The 20849-nt window shown below is 62.7% G+C and overlaps 9 protein-coding genes across 9 annotated transcripts; 4 read left to right on the forward strand and 5 right to left on the reverse strand.

The window, feature by feature from the left end:
* Positions 1 to 465: 465 nt before the first annotated feature.
* Q8F55_005012 (uncharacterized protein) lies at positions 466 to 1354 on the reverse strand (the record flags this gene model as incomplete). Its single annotated transcript, XM_069353509.1, has 4 exons — positions 466 to 588; positions 705 to 878; positions 917 to 1044; positions 1180 to 1354. 4 exons carry the CDS (start codon positions 1352 to 1354, stop codon positions 466 to 468), a joined length of 600 nt encoding a protein of 199 aa, XP_069208151.1.
* Positions 1355 to 1728: 374 nt separating this feature from the next.
* Positions 1729 to 4452, forward strand: Q8F55_005013 (uncharacterized protein; the record flags this gene model as incomplete). Its single annotated transcript, XM_069353510.1, has 6 exons — positions 1729 to 1841; positions 1880 to 2042; positions 2095 to 2117; positions 2154 to 2214; positions 2255 to 3043; positions 3091 to 4452. The coding sequence occupies 6 exons, from the start codon at positions 1729 to 1731 to the stop codon at positions 4450 to 4452; spliced, it is 2511 nt and encodes an 836-aa protein (XP_069208152.1).
* A 99-nt stretch (positions 4453 to 4551) lies between these two features.
* Positions 4552 to 5619, reverse strand: CKB2 (casein kinase 2 regulatory subunit; the record flags this gene model as incomplete). The annotated part of the gene is made up of 6 exons (XM_069353511.1): positions 4552 to 4597; positions 4654 to 5069; positions 5118 to 5230; positions 5288 to 5405; positions 5494 to 5527; positions 5576 to 5619. The coding sequence occupies 6 exons, from the start codon at positions 5617 to 5619 to the stop codon at positions 4552 to 4554; spliced, it is 771 nt and encodes a 256-aa protein (XP_069208153.1).
* A 234-nt stretch (positions 5620 to 5853) lies between these two features.
* On the forward strand, positions 5854 to 8064 carry VPS33 (Vacuolar protein-sorting-associated protein 33; the record flags this gene model as incomplete). The annotated part of the gene is made up of 8 exons (XM_069353512.1): positions 5854 to 6012; positions 6066 to 6146; positions 6222 to 6452; positions 6490 to 6567; positions 6620 to 6724; positions 6761 to 6920; positions 6963 to 7229; positions 7268 to 8064. The coding sequence occupies 8 exons, from the start codon at positions 5854 to 5856 to the stop codon at positions 8062 to 8064; spliced, it is 1878 nt and encodes a 625-aa protein (XP_069208154.1).
* A 53-nt stretch (positions 8065 to 8117) lies between these two features.
* Positions 8118 to 10438, reverse strand: Q8F55_005016 (uncharacterized protein; the record flags this gene model as incomplete). Its single annotated transcript, XM_069353513.1, has 2 exons — positions 8118 to 9435; positions 9471 to 10438. 2 exons carry the CDS (start codon positions 10436 to 10438, stop codon positions 8118 to 8120), a joined length of 2286 nt encoding a protein of 761 aa, XP_069208155.1.
* Positions 10439 to 10728: 290 nt separating this feature from the next.
* On the reverse strand, positions 10729 to 13900 carry Q8F55_005017 (uncharacterized protein; the record flags this gene model as incomplete). Its single annotated transcript, XM_069353514.1, has 4 exons — positions 10729 to 11218; positions 11265 to 12060; positions 12098 to 13612; positions 13675 to 13900. The coding sequence occupies 4 exons, from the start codon at positions 13898 to 13900 to the stop codon at positions 10729 to 10731; spliced, it is 3027 nt and encodes a 1008-aa protein (XP_069208156.1).
* A 1074-nt stretch (positions 13901 to 14974) lies between these two features.
* Positions 14975 to 17857, forward strand: FIG4 (phosphatidylinositol-3,5-bisphosphate 5-phosphatase; the record flags this gene model as incomplete). The annotated part of the gene is made up of 13 exons (XM_069353515.1): positions 14975 to 15048; positions 15105 to 15393; positions 15482 to 15528; positions 15567 to 15617; positions 15653 to 15834; positions 15871 to 15971; positions 16009 to 16201; positions 16240 to 16471; positions 16511 to 16609; positions 16646 to 16841; positions 16877 to 16997; positions 17032 to 17287; positions 17326 to 17857. 13 exons carry the CDS (start codon positions 14975 to 14977, stop codon positions 17855 to 17857), a joined length of 2373 nt encoding a protein of 790 aa, XP_069208157.1.
* A 114-nt stretch (positions 17858 to 17971) lies between these two features.
* Q8F55_005019 (uncharacterized protein) lies at positions 17972 to 19491 on the reverse strand (the record flags this gene model as incomplete). The annotated part of the gene is made up of 3 exons (XM_069353516.1): positions 17972 to 18306; positions 18351 to 19269; positions 19315 to 19491. The coding sequence occupies 3 exons, from the start codon at positions 19489 to 19491 to the stop codon at positions 17972 to 17974; spliced, it is 1431 nt and encodes a 476-aa protein (XP_069208158.1).
* Positions 19492 to 19922: 431 nt separating this feature from the next.
* On the forward strand, positions 19923 to 20654 carry NHP2 (snoRNA-binding protein; the record flags this gene model as incomplete). Its single annotated transcript, XM_069353517.1, has 3 exons — positions 19923 to 20078; positions 20152 to 20423; positions 20471 to 20654. The coding sequence occupies 3 exons, from the start codon at positions 19923 to 19925 to the stop codon at positions 20652 to 20654; spliced, it is 612 nt and encodes a 203-aa protein (XP_069208159.1).
* Between the last annotated feature and the right edge of the window lie 195 nt (positions 20655 to 20849).

Below are 20849 nucleotides of genomic sequence, written 5' to 3' on the forward strand. Positions count from 1 at the left end.
ATACGAGTTAGAGATGGATGGGGAGTTGCAATGCCAAGGTCTTGGATGCTTGTGCGCAGTCTGGCTGAGGTGATGGATGTCTGGGCCGCTTACCACCCCACCCAAGTATCCACCCAGGATGTCTCAATCACGTGATTGCTTAAACCCCGCATACTAAGCGAACCGTCCACCCGCCGCCGCCGTCGACGGGCCGGCCGTACACTTCCGTCGTCGACTGGAATTCACCAGCAACGAGTGGCAAAACGATACGATAGCGATTGCCGGCGACAACAGCCAGCCAGGTGTTAATTAGAGATCGACGTCGTGCAGATGGGCATTGACCGCCGCCGCCGCCGCCCCCTCGCGGCAGTTGCCGCTGCACACGCGCTCAATTCAATCGTGCGCGGACAATGCCTTCCAACCTTACCCCCTACGTCATTCTCGCCTCCATGCTTTGTACCTCGCCATTACAACCAATGTAGGATTCTAGTCATCGCGCCATGCCACCTCGCCGCGGGCCCACCGCTCGGCCCAAATGGCCCGCTTGTGATACGTCTTGCGCGCAGCCTTGAAGTCGGCGATAAACTCGTCGAGCGCACGGTCGCGTCCCTGGCACGTCGTCAGCGAGGTCTGTGCACAGCTCGCACCCACACGGACACGCGTCGCCCGCCAGCACGACATGGGTGCGCACCGCCCGCCTTCCCTCCCACCACCAAACCACTCACCCTCTCTGTCGCACGCTCCTCGGCACCCGGCGCGGGCGAGTCAATCCGCGACCCCGGTCTGCTCCCTACAGCGCCAGTGCCCTCGATAAACGCCGTGGCAATCTTCTCACTTGCGTCATCCTGTGCCGTGAGACTGTGCCGCAGACGCATGTGAAGGAAGGACGGCCGCTGGCGCTGGCATGGGTCAGTTGGAGCGAAAACGCCTCACCCACCTGGTACAGATTGGTCTGCGCCTTGTCAATCTCGGTCCACTGCGCCTTGAGAGCCTCGGCGTGGTTGTACGATTGGGCCGTCGCTTCACGCAGCGCAACGAGCTCGTCTCGAAGTGCCAAGTTTTGGCCTGCACGCGTGGTGTCAGTCATTCTGAGACACGGTCATGTGTGCGCGTGTCGCTCGGCAATGTGCCCTGGTGCAACCGCGCGGGCCAATGATGGCCCCGTCGACCAAAGTGGTGGGGATGAGACAGGACACGTACGGGCTACCTCGTCATTCTCCCGTCCGAGCCGCTCAACATCGGCTGCGAGCTGCTGCACCTCTGGGAGGGAGAACAGGAATGCTTCTGTCAGCTCTGGTGAGCTCAGCAAGTCCTTGAGGAAGGCCGGTGGGTAGGATGCGAGTGAAGGAAACTGTTGTAGGAGGGGAGTTGCCATGGTTGGAGAGTGGGTGAAGCATGGAACGCAAACGACTGACGCGTTGTAATCTAGCCGCTAATGTCAGGTTAAGCCAGGGGTGGCCAAGTTGTATTACCCAACCGGCCGGCGATGCGCTTCCGCGCGATTGCCCTTGCTTGCTTGGCTCACTCCTGGTCCTTACGCCACACCGGAACACTCGGCGGTCAGTCTCATCACGGGCTCCATCCATCCTCCCAAACACATTTACATCGCACTCTCTCATCACGACACGGCCTCTTGTACTTAACACCCATCACGTCGGACCTTGATACACTACACGCACACCCACGCACCACTTGACATTCATGCCGCGATAGGCCACACGCCCCATTCCGCACCCGACGTCCTCCATCATGCCCACCACGTTCGCTACCCCCACTTCCCCAGCCCGGGAAGACGACCGGGAAGACGAGATTCCCCCAGGCGTAGACCCAGCCCTATGGACAAACGACTACATCAATGAGGAGTAGGTCGTCCCCCGTAGCCTCCACGTTGACACCAAAGGCATCTAGCAGCGTTCAAGCACGCGCTCGACCTCCCCGACACCTCGACATTCGACGGTGCCCACACACCGGCTGGCCAAAAGTCACCAGTCTTCTCTCCAGTTGAGGGCGGGCCGGAATGGTCCCCAAACATTGAGAAGCTCACCGCAACGTCCGACTTTGCTGTACGTATCCAGCGCCCTCCCCAGTTTTCTGCAGTGATTGACGCGACCACAGCCGATCCACAGCCGCGTTAGAAAGTAGGACTCGGTTGGCGCGCAGTGCTAACCTTCTAGGCGATCACAGACGGGCCACTCGCTCGGCCTCACCTACCATCTTATCCGATGGCCGCTCCTCGTGCGTTCGTCTAGCGCGGATCTGCAATTAACACCCCCAGGCATTCTTATTCTTGATCATCTCGATCGAGTTTGGCCTCTACGTCGGAACTCGCCAGATTGTCAATGTGTTCGAGTACTTCCTCGCATGGCGCGGACAGAAGGGATCGCTCCGAAAGAAGCTGCGAGCTGCGACCACGTACCCGGAATGGAAGCAGGCTGCCCGGGAGATGGACTCGTATCTCGGTTTCGACGAGTGGAAGCAGACCGAAGACGACTCGTACTTTGACTACCATCTCGTCCGCCGAGTTCGCCACACACTCGCACGCTTCCGCACCAACAAGGATACTCGTGGGCTCATGGACGCCCTGGCTGTCTGCATCCGACCAAACTTTGCAGGCACCGAGAGCGTCAAAATGTACTCGGAGACATTCTTCGGCACGAAGCGTGTCATCGAAGCCCACGTCAATGAGGTCGCTGAGAGTCTCGACTTTGTACGCCGTGCGACCGACGTCTCGCTGGAAGAGAAGCGCGCATTCTTCCGGGCCATTAACAACAACTATGGCTCGAGCGCGCTTTGTCTGTCTGGCGGTGCCTCGTTCGGCTACTACCACTTTGGCGTCATCAAAGCCTTCCTGGATGCCGACTTGCTTCCTCGCGTTATCACGGGTACTTCTGCCGGTGGTCTGATTGCTGCCCTGGCGTGCACACATACCGACTCTGAGCTCAAGCAGCTCATTCGCCCTGAGCTCGCCCGCAAGCTCAATGCTTTTGACGACCCTCCACTCGTGTCGCTCAAGCGGTGGTGGGAGACCGGCGCCAGGTACTCGGCTTACGACTGGGCTCGCAAGGTGAGTACTACCCACAGAAGGGTTTGTGTATGTGGCTTACGCCACAGGCCATGTTCTTCACCCGTGGCTCCTTGACATTCAAGGAGGCTTACGAGCTCACGGGCCGTGCGCTCAACGTTTCCGTCGTTCCTGCCGACCGCCACTCGCCCACCATTCTCCTCAACCACCTGACGGCGCCCAACTGTATCATCTGGTCGGCCATTATTGCCTCGGCGGCGGTTCCTGGTATCTTGAACCCCGTCGTGCTCATGTCCAAGGACCGCAACGGGCAGATCTTGCCACACAACCTCGGTGGTTCGCGTTTCAAGGACGGCAGTCTTCGCGAAGACATTCCCCTCGGCAGCCTGCACACTCAGTTCAACTGCAACTTCTCGATTGTTTCCCAGACCAACCCCCACATCCACCTCTTCTTCTTTGCTCCCCGTGGCTCAGTCGGCAGACCTGTCGCACACCGCAAGGGCCGTGGATGGCGTGGTGGTTTCATTCTGTCGGCACTCGAGTCGTACATCAAGTTGGACCTCTCCAAGCACTTCAAGGTCATCCGTGACCTCGATCTCATGCCCCAGCTGTTGCAGAGCGACTGGAGCGGTGTCTTCCTCCAGCGCTTCTCCGGCGACCTTACGATCACGCCCCGCACCACCCTCCGTGACTGGTACAACATTCTCGCCGACCCCGACGAGCACTACTTCAAGCGCATGCTTGCTGTGTCGCAGCGCGTCAGCTGGCCTTCGCTCCACATGGTGGAGAACCGCACAAAGATTGAGCGTGCCATCTTTCGCGGCCGTGCCGAAGTGCGCCTCGCCCTTCACCGCGACCGGCCGACAACCGACCACAACGAGCCAACGCGCACCTCCTCGCTTGCCGCACCTGTGCCCATCGAGTCTGACGCCGATGCGGCCATTGCATTCCGCGCTCGCCGGCACCGCGCCGATCTCACTCCCGAAGCGGCACAGGCCATCCGGCGCCGCCGGGGGTTGCGCCGTGGCGAGTTTCCAGACCACCTGGCCCCTCCGACAAACCACTCGTCATACTCGAACCCTCCGTCCGAGCAGCTCGACTCTTCTCCCTCGATACCCCGCACCTTTTCCACTACCATTGGCGATACTTTTCGCAACATGCGTGCGCCATCCATCTCGGGCTTTTCCTCATCACTCCGTAATCGCTACCCCGACCACACCGCATCTAACCCCCGTTCCAGTTCTCGACTCAGCATTGCCCGGTGGTTCAGCACCACGGGCTCGGACTCGGACGACGAGGAGGACGATGTCACTGCTCCCTCCCCGGTCCCAAACTTTGAGCTCGACACGTACGACGGCGACGACATCTTTGTCAGCAGCAGTGCCGACGAAGGTGTTCCCTCGTCGGACACTGCTCCTGGGTCAGACTCGGCGCAACAGGATGCGGCTTAAAGCCACTCTGTCGCCGATTGTAGAAACGTCTCCACTCGTAATAAGAAGAGTTTCAGCAGCATAGTCACCAGATATCATTGTAAGGAACATGTATTTATATTACAAAGTGGGCTTGTTCTCGAGCTCCTCGAGACGCTGGATCTGGCTGGGCAGTGTCAGTGTGTTTTCGCCGATCCGCCGCCGCCACCGTTTGAAACTCACGCAGTGCGCCGCGCGCGTCGCCAGCGGGCGAGCTGCGCCTCCTCATGTACACGGAATCCGAAAATCTTTGGCTCGTACGTGTCGGCCTTGAGCGCGGCCGTGGCCGTGCTGACGCCTCCGATGCCGGTTGGCTCGCGGCGGAGGTCGCCGCGCTCGCCCGAGGCCGGCTGGCCCTTGGAGGGGATCATCTGGGGGTAGGCCATGAAGAGCATGTGGGGGAAGGTGCTGCCAAAGTAGGCGCCGTCGATGGATCCGTGGCGGTTCGACTTTGGGCTGTAGATGTCCTCGCAGCGCGGGCAGTAGAGCTTGACGGCCTTTTGGTAGGGAATGTCGGTGAGGCCAACGGGTAGCAAGGGCTGGCCGGAGCAGTAGACACGGGGGCAGCGGCCAAAGTCGGCTTTGCGGTACTTGTCGAGCTGGGGCGTGAGTTTGGGGTAATGCACAACCTTGACGCGTTCACTCACCATCTTCTGCAGTCCGCGCGAGGTGACAATGTAGCGCGCGTGGATGAGGCCGTAGAGGAAACGGGCGCTCGTCTCGACCGCCTCGCGCGTGTCGTCGTCGAGGTCCTCGTCGTCTGTCGGGTGTGGTCAGCACGGTGTCGACACAGCCCAGCGGGAACCAGCCCACGCACCAAGGTTGTCCGTGATGAGGTCGAGCGCGCGCTGGTACTCCTGCACCACTTCGCCGTTCAAGCCGGTCAGGTTGAACCGGTCGAGGATGTAGTCCTCGTCGACTTCGGCAAAGTATTCCTGTGGCATGAGCGGTCGTTACGAGTACGCCAACGGCAGCGACCACCGCGTCGGCGCCTTCCCCGCTGCCCTCGTCGCCGTCACTTACATTTCCCTTGGTCGAGAGGAACCAGGCGATCCAGCTGGGTGAGTCAGCCACGTGCACGCGCGCCACACCGAACCGCACTCACGTGTTGGAGTAGTCGCTCTCTGACCCCGTCGAGAGGTCGTCCATGGTGGTGTCGCTGAAGACGGCAAGAGAGGAGCAATGTTGAGAGAGAGTTGTCGCTTTGTAGGTGTTGGTTGGACGCATTCAGAGGCGACCACTCTCACTCTAATCTGATGGGCAGATTGCTTCCGCTAACCCACCATCCAACCCTGGCCGGTGGTGGGTGGCCGCGTCCACCAAGACGTCACCAAGCGGGCTGTTCGTCACTGCATTCACTGCATCGCACCTCCCCCGCACACAATGGCATCGGCAACAGCAGGCCCCTCGCGCCTGCCCCCGCCCTCGACGTCGGGCGACTCGGAGAGCACCTCCGCCCACGCACATGCCCAGCGCGCCGGGCCCGACGTCGGCGTCCTCCGCGAGCTGGGCAAGCAGGCGCTCGTCGAGGCGCTGAATGATGTGAGTGGTGGCCGGGGGCGATAGAGCGAGGCAAGGTCACTGACTCGGCGTAGATACAGGGCACCAAGACGCTCGTGCTGGATCCCGCGCTCGCGGGGCCGCTCGGCCTCGTAATCGACGTTGCGAGCCTCAAGGTGGGTGCTTGGGCGGGGAGGGAAGGCGATGAGCCCAGTGAGGAGGAGCGCGCTCGCTAACTCTCGCTTCCTCAGCACCACGGCGTCGACAAAATGTTCTGGCTCGAGCCCGGCCTCCTCACCGTCAACACGCGCAACGTCATCTGGCTGTGCCGGCCCAAGCGCGCGCACATGCGCGTCATCGCCGAGCAGGTGCGCGCCGCCCCGGGGTTGCAGTACACTGCGCTGCTGGTCCCGCGCGCGACCGAGCTGTGCCGCCGCGTGCTGGAGGACGAGGGAGTTGCGGGAGACATAACCGTATCAGAGGTGAGGCAGAAGGGGGTGGCGCGGCGCTGACAGCCAGTTCAAACTCGAGCTCATCCCGATCGAGGACGACGTGCTGTCCATGGAGCTCGAGGATGTGGCGCGCGATGTGTTCCTGGTAGGTGCACACAGTGTCTCGACGAGGGAGGAGTCACCTGCTCATACCTCAGCGCGGAGACGAAACACCCATCTACTACGCCTCGCTCGCCCTGAACACGCTCCAGCGGGCCTTTGGCACCATCCCCCGAGTCATCGCCAAGGGAGATGCCGCCAAGGTGGGTGCGTGACACCTTCGTCCACTGACCCACCAGAAACTCGCCACGCTGATGGAGCGCCAACGACCCGACGTCGACCCGTCAGCCGACATCGACAGCATCATCATCCTCGACCGCGCCGTCGACTGGATCAGCCCGATGTGCACCCAGCTGACATATGAGGGCATGCTCGACGAGTTTGTCGGCATCAGCCACGGTAAGCTCGATACTGGTAGTCGCCCTAGAGCTCACACCGCAGCCCACATCGAGGTCGAACCAAACCTTCTGGACCCGAACGCGGCCCCAGGCGGCAAGAAGCGGAAGCAGCACCTCGCGGCGAGCGACAAACTCTTCCACGATATCCGGGACCTGAACTTTGCTGTGGTCGGCGCACGTCTGTCCAAACTCGCACGAAGGCTCGAGGGCGACTTTGCAGGCGCCAAGAAGCTCGAGAGCGTGTCGCAGATGAAGGACTTTACTGGAAAGCTGGGCTCGCTCAAGGCGGAGCAGCAGAGCCTGCGATTGCGTGGGTGCCTCGCGACATATGCTGTGCTAACCCACCAGATACCGCCCTCACTGAACGCCTAATGCCGATCACCCAGACACCAGAGTTCAACAAGGCCCTCGAGGCGCAGCAGAACCTGGTGGCGGGGTACGACCCGCTCGCGCAGCTGGCCATCATCGAGGACCTCCTGTTACAGCAGGCGCCTCTGTCCTATGTCCTTCGCTCCATCGTACTCTTCAGCCTGACATCGGGCGGTATCAAGCCAAAGTCTCTGGAGACGTTCAAGCGTGACTTCCTCCAGACATACGGCTACCACCACCTCCCTCTTCTCGTCGCACTGCAGGACCTTGGCTTGCTGCTGAAGGCGCCGGCCCCGGCGCCGTTCGCCGCAGCACGCAAGCCGTTCCGCCTCATCGTCGACGACGTGGACGACTCGCACCCCGACGACATCTCGTACGTCTACTCTGGCTACGCGCCGCTCTCGGTGCGACTGGTCCAGGCAGCGGCGCAGCGCTCGGCGCTCACCGGCGACGCCAAGGGCGACGTTGTGCGCATGGAGGGCAAGCGGCCGCCAACGGGCTTCAAGGGCCTCGAGGCGGCCGTCGCGGGCATCCCGGGCGCCGTGGTCGACAGCAACGACTCGGCGACTCACCGCCCGTCGCGCTCAGAGTCGCGCGGTACAACGCTCGTCTTCTTCCTCGGCGGGTGCACGTACACTGAGATTGCGGCGCTGCGGTTCATGAGCAAGCAGCATGGGCGGCGGTTCATGGTGGCGACGACGGGCATGATCAACGGTACGACGCTGCTCAACTCGTTTGGCGACGCCGAGCCGGTGCCACTGCAGAGGAGGGCGTAGAATAGGACTAATAATGCATACTAGGCATATGGTAGATACAAGTGTTGTGGCAGCTATAATGGTCGTGGGGGGAGCACGTCTCTGCCGGCGCGGCCCTCCTGCCAGAGGGTGAGGACGCCGTTAAAGTCGAGGCGGAGGAGGAGCTGCTCGATGTGGCGTGCCATGAGGGCGTCGTCGACCTCTGACGCGCCGATGCCGGTGCGCGACGCGTGCATGATCTGCGTGACGCGTGTGCGCGAGAGTGTCGCGCGGGACAGTGACGCGCGGGTCGTCGACGACGCGGCGTCGTCGGTGGCGCCAGCGTTTGCCGCGACGGGCGCCTGCGACTCGAGGAGCATGCGGAAGAAGTCGCCGATCAGGTCGTGGAGCGTGTCGCTGATCTCATCCACCGCACGCGTGCGCTCGGCGAGCAGCGCCGTGCCCTCGCCCTCCTGCAGCAGCTCGGGGAGCACGTCGCCGCCCCAGCGCTCGACGAGGCCCGCAAAGCGCTTGCACGTGTCGAGGATGTCGCGCACGAGCACGGCCGAGTCGCGCTCGGCGATGAGCAGCCCCTCGCGCAGGAAGGCGAGGTGGCGCGCGTGCATCTGCCGGAGCGTCAGAAAGTCGAGGTACTGCGCCCCGCGGGCGGGGCTCGCCGAGCGCGGGCGCGCGAACGGCGTGACGGGCCGCCCGGCGGCCGCCGACCCCGGCCGCTGCGGCGTCTGTGCCGGCGCGTCGGGCGACGCGCGCGCCAGCTGCTCGAGCAGGCGGCGGTGCTGCGTCCCCACTATATCCGTCATGAAGTGCCCGAGCAGCTGGTCGAGGAAGAAGAGCATGGCACGGACCGTCGCCCAGGCTGTCCGCGCGAGCGCGGTGCGCGCGGCCCGCTCGTCGCCCATCCCGCCCTCGTCGGCGCCGGTCCACACCCTTCTGCGCCGCTGCGCGCCGCTCAGCGCGCTCCAGCAGTCGAGCACGCGCGCGTGCGTGTCGCGGATCGCGTAGAGATACGCGTGGATGTCCGAGTACGCGGCGACGGCGGGCGGCGTCATGAACAGGTCGAGCGGCCAGGCCACCGTCGCCGTCAGCGCGAGCGGGGTGCCGAGCAGCGCGGGCGCGAACAGGCCGCGCACGCTGCCATTGTCTGGCGCCGGCTTCGAGTTCGGCCGGAGGTGCCCCGCCGGCATGGACCAGGACAGGGCCTCGAGCGCGCGGTCCGCCTCGGCGTCGGTGCCGACGCTGGCGCGGAGCAGCGCCAGGTCGAGGTCGTACGCGCGGATCACGGACGACGACGACGCCGGGTTGGCGAGGAGCAGGCGGTCGCGCCGGAGCCGCGCGACCTCGCGGATGACGTTGAGCGAGAAGTCGGCATCCCGCGTGAGGAAGTAGTTGCCGCTGGGTATCAGCGGAAGCCACGCCGCATCACTCACAAGCTCTCGAGCGCCTCGGCCACCTGCCGCCCCGTGAGGATGTGGGTCCAGAGCCACTCGCCGACGTCTGCGCGCGTGCGCTGCACCGCCGCGTCGAGCGCGTCAAAGCTCGCGCCGAGCACGTCTTTGCGCGCCTTGTCGACGAGGCTGCGCGGCAGCGCGCGCCCCTCGCGCTTGAGCGTGGCCGCCACTCTGCCTACGTACAGTATGCTCTCGCGCGTCGGCGGGCCGACCGAGGCCGGCACGAGCGCCAGGTCGAGCCGGTAGAGCCTGTGCGGGGGGTCGGCGCCGGCGTCGAGCCCGATCGCGGGCGCGGCCGGCGTGCTCGTGTCCGCCGCGATGCCGTCGAGGAGGAACACGACGAGGCCGGCCTTGAAGTGGGCCCAGACAGCGTCGAGCAGCGCCGAGAAGACGCGCCGCAGCTCGGGGTGCCCCGTCGACCCGCAGTCGGACAGGTGCTGCATCAGCTCGCCCGGCGTGTAGTCTGGCACGCGGGCGACGAGGGCCGCGAGCGCGGCCATCGGCGCCTGCCACGCGTCAAAGGTCGCGACGAGCAGCGAGAGGGGGACGAACGACGTTTCCCCGCGCTGCACGTAGCCCGGGTCGCGGGCGAGCACCGCCGCCTCGGTGTGCACGACGAGCTCGTCGTATTCCCGGAGGACGGCGCGCATCGCGCCGGCCAGGACCGCAGTGTACTGCCCCGGCGCGGCGGGCTCGGGGCTGCCGCTGCCCTCGCGCTGCTTGCCCTTGCGGCTCTTGGTCGCGGCCAGCACTGAGGCGCGCGCCGCCGCCTGCGTCCCCTCGGCCCAGGAGCGCACGCCGCGGTACTGGCCTGCGAGGGTCACGAGCGTGTTGAGCGCGGCTACCTCGCCCGGGTGCAGGTAGCCCGCGAGCGAGGGCGACACGCCCGTCGGCGTGAAGAGCGCCGACGTGTGTCCTCCTAGCACTAGGAGGAGCTCGGCGAGCATTGTGTGGGGTGGGGGTGGGGAGTGGAGAATGTATTGTCTTCAACGTCACTCATCGCTCGACGCTCGAAACGCGTCAACAAAGTCAAGCTCGGCCCAGGCACACTCCACGTGGTGAACGTGGCGCGTCGCCTTGAACCTCACGCTCACAGCCCATTCTGCTCCTCCCTCTTGTGACAACAGTGCATGGTGCTTGGTCTATTTCTAGTCTGCCGTATTACTGACTTGGCGTCGACAGGATCAATGTTCGATTTATGGTAGATGGTGGGTATCGGCGCCGCGACGGGGGTATCCTACAGCTCGTCTTGCAGCGCCACTCGGCTCACATTGCGGCTGGGAGCACGGCTGGCAGAGCGGCTCGGGTTCCGGCTGGCAGCGCGGCTCGCAGACCGCGCGCTGCGGATAGCATTGGCGACAGCCTGGCCATACGACGGTGGCTCCTCGCCCGTCTCCGTCTCTTGACCACTCATCAGTCGGTCGTACACAATGTTGCGCTCCAGCAGCGTGTCCTCGTGGTCGTCGTGCTTGCCGTGGGGCGTGTGACCCGACGTCGCGGCGAGGTTCGGCGACGGGAGCTCCTGGGGCAACGGTGCCGAGGGTCCACGGGGTGTCTTGTCGTTCCCGATCGGGACAGCCCGCGGCGCCAGAGGAGCCGAGGCAAGCTTGGCGTGCATCGAGCAGCCGCGACCTCCTGCTCCCTGCTCGAAGAAGGTGCGGTCGTACGACGGCAGCGAGTTGAACTGCGTGTTGACGCGGCAGTCGAGAATCTTGATTGGAGTTTCACTGCACAGTTAGCAACGGCACGCGGCGCACACCCCGTCCTGCTCACATGATAATGTCAAACTGCTTGCGACGGCCCTTGGAATCAACATGCAGGTCGTCGCCGCGCTCCACACGGATCGTGACCTTGAGCCAGTGACCGACCGAGATGTTGGTCTGGTCGTGCTTGGTTGTAAACTTGATCCGCGTGATGCAGTCGGGCAGCTGGAGCTCCTTTTCCAGGTGCCACGGGCCCATGGGATCCAACAAGGACGCGTAACAGTCGTCCTCAGGGTTGGAGAAGGCGGCAAACTCGCGCGGGTTGTTCAATGCCGCGGTACGCGCCATCTCTGCGAGCGGCGACTCGCGTGCCGCATCCGTCGACTCGGACAGGATTGGCAGAAGAGGGTCTGGCCGTTCCTTCTTCTGATCCGGGTTCTTGGCGGCGAAGAGAATAAACCTGCGGGGTGTCTCGTGCCGTGCGACCTTCTTGTTCGCCGCAAAGTAGTCGGTCTTTTCTTCCAGCGCGACCGTGATGCGGTATATCTTGCACTTGGCGAGGGGCATCAACCGGATGCTGATGGGAATGGTGCCACCGATCGGGAACGCCTTGCCACTGAGCGCAATCTGGTACCTCATCTGATCCTCCCACTGGCGCTCGACAATGACATTGTCCGTCTCCTCCATGTCGTCCTCCTGAGGGCCGGCGATCATGTTCACCTCCATCTCCTCAGAGAGGTTGGAGGTGAGCGCACCCACTCGGATGACTGTAGCCTTGAGGCGGTACACGACACTGCCAAACTCGGCATGGATCGACGGCGGCGCGTTGGACGGGATTGTGAACGATATTGGGTAGTTGTAGGTGCCTAGCCATCAGCGTCGGTCCAGCCCACCACAACTCACCCTTTCGGAACTCGCGCCAGTTGTGCACTTCCTCGTCGTCACTCTCCTCGCCTCTGCCACCGACGGAAAACATCTTCATCTTGCTGCGACTTCTGCCGCGGTGCTCGTCACGGCCAGCTGGGCTTGCTGTTCGGCTCCCTGGGCGGCTCGAGCCGCCGCGATAGTCGCGACCGGGCGGCGTGTGGTCGTCCTTGATACGCGAATGGATGCCCGCTTGCGCACTACCACTGCGGGACATGGGAGCCGACACAATGTGCTCCTCTCCAAAGTGGGGCGTACGGGGCGTCTCGGCGCCCCCGGCCCGGGTACGGCTGTTGGCGCGGCTTGATGGCTGGCTGCGGATATGCATGTCATGGCTGAGACTGCGCAGAGCGGCAGAGAGGCTGAACTTGTGGTGCTTACGTCCTCGGTGCTCGTCGTGGTGCGATGGGTGCGGAGACGATGTGCCGCTGACGAACGATGGGCTGTGGTAGGATGGCGTAGAGAGGTCTGATGTCGGCTGGCCGGGGCCGACAAGAATAGACGCCGGTCTGGACGGTGCGAGTGATGGTGGACGCGAGGCATGCCCACTCGACGGCTCATCGGAGCCACCGTTGCCGGTGCTCAGCCCACTGCTCCTGCGGCGCTGCGTAGGAGGCGGCAGCAGCTGGCCCGCGGCGTCCAGCGGGTTCTCTGGGGGCGTGGTAATGGGGCTGGGCGGAGCTGTCGGCAGCGCGTGGTGGCCCGTGGACACGGGGTGGTGGTCGGACGACGGCAGATCCCCGTGGCCCTCCTCTGAGTTCGATGAGATCGAGTCGATTGTATGCAGCGAGTGTGAGGCCGCGGCGTCGGGCAATGCCAGCTCTTCCTGCGCCTCGGGAGGCACTGGGGCTGGCGCCCAGCGGATTGCAGGCGATCCTGGTGTGGTCCCCTCGGACCGGTTGAGGATTCCGCCGTCCGCGGTGGCGGACGGAGGGTTCCACACAACATTCTCCGTGATTGGTGTGTCGGCAAGGTCGGGGGTTGCAGGAGGCAGGTCGCCATACGCAGGCAGACCACGGATCGACGACGGGCGCGATCCCACCGCCGATAGGGGAGGGGTGTACGACGGGGTGTAAGCCGGAGTCGGGCCACGGGGCTCGATCGCAGCTGCTGCCGCACGCAGATGAGTCATGTCGAGGTGACTGCCTTGGCGCGAAGGTGCTGCGCTGTGTTCGGGGCTCGCCCGACGCGAGAATCCGTCACGGTGCCAGGCGTGGGCATCGTGAGTGCTAGGCAATGCACTCGCACTCCTCGGAAGCACCGGGCGACCGGTGCGACCGCGCGGCTCATCGAAATATCCGCGGTCACCATCGTCACTGAGGTCCCCGTCGTCCTCGTCCGAGTCCATGTCGAACTGGGCGAGCAGCGCCGGATCGGCCGACCTGGAGCGCCGAGTGACCTTGTTCTTTGTCGCATCGGCGGCCGAAAAGTACGTTGTCGTCTCTGAGATAACAGTGTGCTCCTCGAACGTGTCCGTGCGACGAGGTCCGATGCCTACGCAGGGAGGTCAGCGGCCGATCACTGGCAGAGCACAGATAAGCGCCACGCATCCATACCTTCCGGCCACTCAGTGCGGCTCTTGCCCTCGAGGTTGATGGAGATGTTGCGGATACGCGTCGGCTTGGAGAGACGGAGGGTCAGCAGACCACGGATCATGGCCGGCTGCCCATCGCGTGCGGCTTGAGGCCGACCGCGGAAGTCGGCGCCGGTGGATGTGCCACGCAGGAAGATGACAGGCTCCGTCAGACGGATCTGCAATGGTGTAGAGTTGGCCTTGACCATGGTGACTAGCGGTGTCGTGTGCCGTTACACGCTCGGCGTGTTGATATCGGCGTGATGGTCGGACCGTGGAGCGGCGATGTACCGCTAGGATGTGGAGTGGTGACGGTGGTGGTGGTGCGATAAGCAAGCCCCGAGCTGTCGCCGCCTGCGGTGGGTATCACGCGCACGCCTTGGCTGGCTGGGAGGTGTTTCGTGGTGGGTAATGCAGCGATGCAATGGTTGCTGCAGACGAGAATTATTGGCAGGGGTTGGAGAGATGGCGCTCCTGTGCGATGCAGAGGCTGATTGTTGGAAAAAGAACCGCCGCGGTTGCCGGCGATGGAGCGGCTGGCTGGGCAGTTGAGATCTTGTCGGTCGTTCGGTCGGGTGGTCGGGATGGCAGCTGAGGGAGGCGGCAGTCATTCAGTCGTCAGCAGCCGTGTCAGCTGGGCAGTGGAAGCGGAGCCAGCCAGCCAGGGTCAGTCAGCTGAGAGAGAGAGCACGTCGTTAGAGCCCGAGTCGCGGCGCCGGTCGCGCTGCCTGTGGCGAGGCCTCTCCAACCAACGCCGGTCCCCCACCCTGTACGACTTCCCTGCCTCTAGGGCTACCCAACCTCGGTGTGCTCGATCCGCGCTTGCAGAATTGCAGAGCAGCCGCCGTCGCGTCCGACCGACCGACCGACAAGCGCCGGCAAATCAACGCAGTCGGAGGCAAGTGTGCTTACTGCTCGCTGCTCGCTTGCCTTGGTTGCCGCTGGCTCGTGGGTCAGGTCGCCGTCACATGTGCAATCAATCGACACGGCAGCCGCACAACCGCACAACCCATTCCGACGACAGTAACACGGGCTTGGCGCCACCAAAGGGAATGCCAGTCGCCGCATTTGGTTCCGCTAATCCATTTAGAACATAGTGTTAGGACGATCATCCTGCCGCCTTTCTAATCCAAGTTTGTAATCGCCCCCTCACCTCAAGACGCGTCAACAACAAACGTCATAAGACATTCCAGTCGTCAGTCGGTCGGTCGATTGCTCAGTCACTCTGGTCAACCAACAACAACTGTACACCACCACCACCGCCGCTGTCGCACAACGTCACCATGCAGCGGCGACATATGGATGACACGGATGACCCATCGGGGTTGTCACAGTACACACTGTACGAGACAAAGTCGTGCGTGTCGGCCAAGCGAACGGGAAACGCCGGAAGACATACTCACCTCCCTCCAGCCGCTACTACATCACGTCGTCGGCCGGCAGCACACACCGCGTGCTCAAGATCGACCGCACGGACCCCGATGTGCTGAACGTCGTGGAGGACGCGACGCACTATGATACCCAGCAGCTCGACTTACTGCTACGCATGGTTGAGGACGGCAACAAGAGCCAGGGCGGTCTAGCCAAGCTGCTCGACTTCTATGGTATCGTGGGCTTTGCGCGGTTCACGAGCACTTGGTACCTCGTTGTTATCACGCAGCGATCGGTCGTGGGGCTCATTGGTGGACACTACAGTGAGTTGGTGGGAGGAAACTGGAGCTGACATCAGTTTATCACTGTGACAAGTCAAGGGTAGGGCGCATGTGGATGGTGGATTGCTAACCACCTAGCTCCTTCCGATCTCTCCAAAGGCCGCCAATACAGCACAAGAGGCCAAGTAGGTGATCCCATGGAGTGCAAACCTAACCACCCCAGACTCCAGAGCATCTTTGACCAGGTCGACCTGTCCAAGAACTTCTACTTTTCGTGAGTGCAGTGGTGCAGCAACAACTGATCGACAGGTACTCGTATGACATCACGAACACACTTCAAGTCAATCTCACGACACACCCAGAGCAAAAGCTGTGGAACTCGCGCTTCATGTGGAACTATCACCTACTCACTCCTGCATTCGACCTCGAAGACCCCAAGAACCGTAGCCAATGGGTGTTGCCGCTCATCCATGGATCGTTCGACCAGACCAGTACGCGGACGAGGGAGGCTAGCGCTGATCAATCAGAAATCAACGTCTTCTCGCGCACCGTGTACCTCACGCTTATCGCTCGCCGCTCGCGCCACCATGCAGGCGTGCGCTTCCTGACCCGAGGCGCTGATGAAAATGTGAGCTTCCGTGCCAGACTCTGAGCTGACAGAACAGGGCGACGTTGCCAACGAAGTAGAGACCGAGCAGATTGTGTCTGAGCCACTAGCTACTGGCTTCGGATATCCTACCAATCCAGAATCCGCCGCAGACTACAGCGGCTACACCAGCTTTGTCCAGATCAGGGGCAGTATTCCGGTCATGTGGCACCAGACGTCCGACATCAAGACACCTAAACCACCGATTGAGAGTGAGCTTAGATGCGCCAACTTCCGAGCTGACAATCAGTCACGATCAAGGACCCGTTCTACACACCAGCTGCCAAGCACTTTGACGATCTCTTGGGTCGATATGGAGCGCCAATCTTCATCCTCAACTTGGTCAAGAGCAAGGAGGCGGTACCACGAGAGTCCAAGCTGCTTGCAGAGTACGGCGAGTGCGTCGAGTACCTCAACCAGTTTCTGCCAGAAGGGAAGAGGATGCGCTACATTGCTTGGGACATGGCCCAAGCGGCGAAGAGGTGCGTGAATCCCATCCTCTCATGATCTAACACCGGCAGTCGGCACCAAGACGTCATGGGTATCTTAGAGGATGTCTGTGAGGAAAGTCTCCAGCACACCCACTTCTTCCACGGCGGAGCAGCTCGAAACGAGGCGAAGTAAGTTTCCGATTCCCCCGCCCGGGCTGACATCAGCTCTGGACCCCATCGCCAGACGCCCTTGCTCCAGTGTGGTGTGCTGCGAGTCAACTGCGTTGACTGTCTCGATCGCACGAACGCAGCACAGTTCGCCATCGCCAAGCGAGCTTTCGGCCACCAGCTCTATGCTCTGGGCCTACTCAGCACGCCCAACCTTCCTTTCGCGTGCGATGCTGTGGAGGTGCTGACAGAGGTGAGAACTTGGAGTAAGGCCAGGGCTTACGACAGATGTACCACGACCACGGTGATTTCCTTGCCTACCAGTACACTGGCAGCGCTGTCGTCAACCGTGACACCTACCGTCCAACCAAGGCGACGCAGTGGACAAGTCACTCCCGTGACCTGGCGCGTGAGTTTCCACTCTCGAGCTCTGTTGACATCAGAAAACATCCGCCGATACTTCAACAACTCCATCCTTGATGCTGATAAGCAAGCTGCTATCAACCTCTTCCTTGGTGTGGACACGAACGCCCCCATCGTGCCTCGTGGCCCACGCCCAAACTACCGGACATGGTTCACGCCGTCCCACCTTGATCCCCCACAACTGGGAGCGCTCGGCGACGAGGATCCGCCAAGGCCTCTGTTCACCGACTACTACAAGCCGGACACTCTCACACAGATGGACAAGCTCTATGCTTAGTGGGTAGCAAGTCAAAACAGTACCCAGCTGACATCAGTGAAATGACCTCCACGCTCAAGTTTACGACGACGCGGACGAAGAACGGTGTGCTGAGTCCATTCGAGACTCTGTCGGCGGTGGGAGCTGGGCCAGCTTCGCCGACCTCGAGTACGCCGGAGGCGCGACGCACAGCCAGGCGGTTTGCCTCCACAGGGTCCCCAACAAAGAACGGCGACACGTCGCCAACACCGACAGTTGTTGAAGCCGAGCCTCCAAGTGCTATCGAAATGCTGGTCAACACGCTCCTCGAGCCCCCCGATCTCGATCAGCGAATCAAAGACTATGACTACTACATGCACTACCACACAACCGACCTGCTATCTGCAGGTTCGACTACCGACCCCCAGGATCTTCAGCGCTATGTTCGAGCAGCCCAGCTCGCTGCCGGTCAAGAGGTGACTGAACCAAGCGTCGAAACTCCGGGGACCGTGTCCACTATCGCGGCTCTGCAGGAGAGTACAGACCGCTACGAGCAGTACGAACCCCCTAAAGCCAGCGTCCAGTTCTACGAGAACTGGCTCCACACGTAGTGTATAATCTTCTCCAGCCACGTTGTACCCACATAGATTCCATGTCATATCGCATTGCACAACAAGTCTACTGCATGCCCGGAGTCGCATCTACTATAAGTTTTGTGGTCCCATCTAGTTGAGCTTGACGCGTTTCATGACCGACTTTGCGCGGGTGAGCTGGTCGTAGCCGAGAGTCGAGAGCGAGATGCCGCGGCCCGAGTTCTTGACACCGGTCCAAGGGAGCGCGGGGTCGAGGGCGTCGGCGCGGTTGAGGTAGACGGTGCCGGACTCGAGGTCCTCGACAAACTGGTCAAAGATGGCGAGGTTGGCCTCGGTGGGCTGGGTCCAGACCGAGGCGGTGAGGCCGTACTCCGAGTCGTTCATGAGCTGGAGGGCCTCCTCGTCGTTCTCGACCTTCTGGATGCCGATGACGGGGCCAAAGGTCTCCTCGGTCATGACGTCCATGGCTGGGACTGTCAGTGGTGCTCTCGCAAACTCTTTCTCAACTCACAGTGGTCGACGTTGATGAGCACAGTGGGGCCAACAAGCGTGGTGCCCTCCTTGGCGCCGGGGAAGTCGGCCTCGGACACGACCGCAGTGGCGCCCTTGGCGATGGCGTCGGCAATCTGCTTGCGAATGCGGGTGGCGGACGCGAGCGAGACGACGGGGCCGAGGGTAGTCTCCGGCTTGGTGGGGTCGCCGAGGACGTAGTCCTTCTTGGCGATAGCGGCGTAGCGCTTGACGAACTCGTCAAAGATGGACGAGTGGACGTAGATGCGCTCGACGGCGCAGCACGACTGGCCCGAGTTGAAGATTGCGCCGTCGACGAGGTTGGCGACCGTGTAGTCGAGGTCGGCGTCAGCGCGGACGTAGGCGGGGTCCTTTCCGCCGAGCTCGAGTCCGACGCCCTTGAAGAGGGGGCCCTTGGCCGCCGCCTCCTGCACGGCGCGGCCGCCGACGACCGAGCCGGTGAAGGTGACAAAGTCGACGCGGGGGTCAGCGACGAGGAGGTTGAGCGTGTCCTCCTGGGCGAGGTGGACGACCTGGAGCACGTTGGTGGGGAGGCCGGCGGCAGTCAGGGTCTGGAGCCAGCGCTCGGCGGGCACTGGCGTCTGCGGGGCCGGCTTGATGATGACGGCGTTGCCGGCGAGCAGGGCGGGGATGACCGAGTTGACGGTGCACAGGTGGGGGAAGTTCCAGGGCGTGATGATGGCGACGACGCCGAGGGGCTGCTTGACAATCTCGCGCTTGTTGGCCTCGTCGTCGGTCGCCGTCTGGGGGATGGGCGCGAGCGACTCGCGCGCAATCTTGATCAGGTGGCGCGCGCGGTAGAGCGTGCCGTTGATCTCGCCGCGCGACGAGCCGACGGGGCGGCCCATCTGGAGCGCAATGTCCTCGGCGAGGAGGTCGGTGAGCGACTCGAACTCGGTCTGCGGGGGTCAGCGGGCGGACAAAGGACCCCGAGGGGGACGCACCAGCCACTTCTCGGCGATGGCGATACGCTTGTCGAGCGAGACCTTGCGCCACGCCTTCTGCGCCTTGACGGCCTCGGCGATGGCATTGTCGAGCTCGGCCTTGGAGAGGAGCGGGCGCGTCGCGATCGGCTCCTGAGTGTAGGGCGAGATGGTGGTCTGGATGTTGACGTTGACCATTGTGTGTGGAGTGTGCGGGGGTTGAGGGGGTGGAATGATAAGAAGAGAGAGGTGTCGTGGCCCGGTTTAATAATCTCGAGGAGGAGCGACAGCCGACCGAACCTCCACCTGGAGACGATGCCGCCACGCGCCGAGCGGCACCGTGCCGGTTGGGCGGATTCTGAAATGTTTGGAAATGGGTGTTTAATCGGCTCACGTCTAATACAACAACCAAAGCTGATCGGCTCTCGCTTCAGTGGAGCGGGGGAAGGGGTTGCGGGAGTATTCATATCATATACCACGTGACAACCACGCGACCACCCACCACAACTCCACGTACAAATTCCTACGATTTCAAGACTTTCTTCAAGACTGCTACCTGCTTTTGGTCGCCCGCTCACTATCATCGTCGTCTGCACCACCCCCACCACCCCCACATCACACCAGCAACAATGGCCAAGGACGCCGAGCTCAAGGAGGAGAAGAAGAAGAAGCGCAAGTCCGAGGTCGCCGACGTTGTCGACGCCGCCGAGGACGACAAGGCCGCCAAGAAGGCCAAGAAGGAGAAGCGCAAGTCGCTTGCTGCCGACGAGGCCGGTGACAAGAAGGTGCGTGTGGGCTGGGGGCTGCATCTCGCGATGTGGTCTTATCTGCACGCGGCGCATACTAACACGTCTCTAGGGCGAGTTCGACGTCCCCCCCGAGGCCATCGCCCCCATCGCTGTCCCATTGGCGGACAAGAAGCTCTCCAAGAAGCTCTTCAAGACGGTCAAGCGGGCATCAAAGGCGCGCCAGCTCAAGCGCGGTGTCAAGGAGGTCGTCAAGGCGCTCCGCAAGGGCGAGAAGGGCCTCCTCCTCCTCGCGTCCAACATCACGCCCATCGACGTCATCTCGCACCTCCCCGTCCTCGCCGAGGAGACCAAGGGCATCGAGTACTGCTGGGTCCTGAGCAAGTGCGTGTGGCGTGGTAGCCCGCAAGACGAAACTGACAGTGTCGCAGGGAGGAGCTCGGCGCCGCCTCGGGCACCAAGCGCGCGACCTCGTGTGTCCTCATCTGCTCGGCACCAGCCAAGAAGGGCAAGGACGCCAAGGCGCCCACGGCCGAGGAGATCGCCGAGTGGAAGGAGGGCCTCGACGAGTGCCTCGCCGAGGTCAAGACCCTCGAGACCGCCCCCGCCTACTAGGCGCTGGCTGCGGTGTGCTCGACATCATGAGAGACGTAGAGATACCCCTGTGGGTTGTACGATAGCCGTATGAACAAAATACCAGATCGCGGGGTGCATCGGGGTGAATCGTGGTACTGACGGGGCTCACCGACGCCGCTCTCTGTCCTGATGGGGTCTTTGGGGACACGGCACGAGAGTGGCGGCTACAGAGGA

This window comes from Vanrija albida (assembly GCF_041260175.1).
Source record: "Vanrija albida strain AlHP1 chromosome Unknown contig_4, whole genome shotgun sequence".
Taxonomy (NCBI): domain Eukaryota; kingdom Fungi; phylum Basidiomycota; class Tremellomycetes; order Trichosporonales; family Trichosporonaceae; genus Vanrija; species Vanrija albida.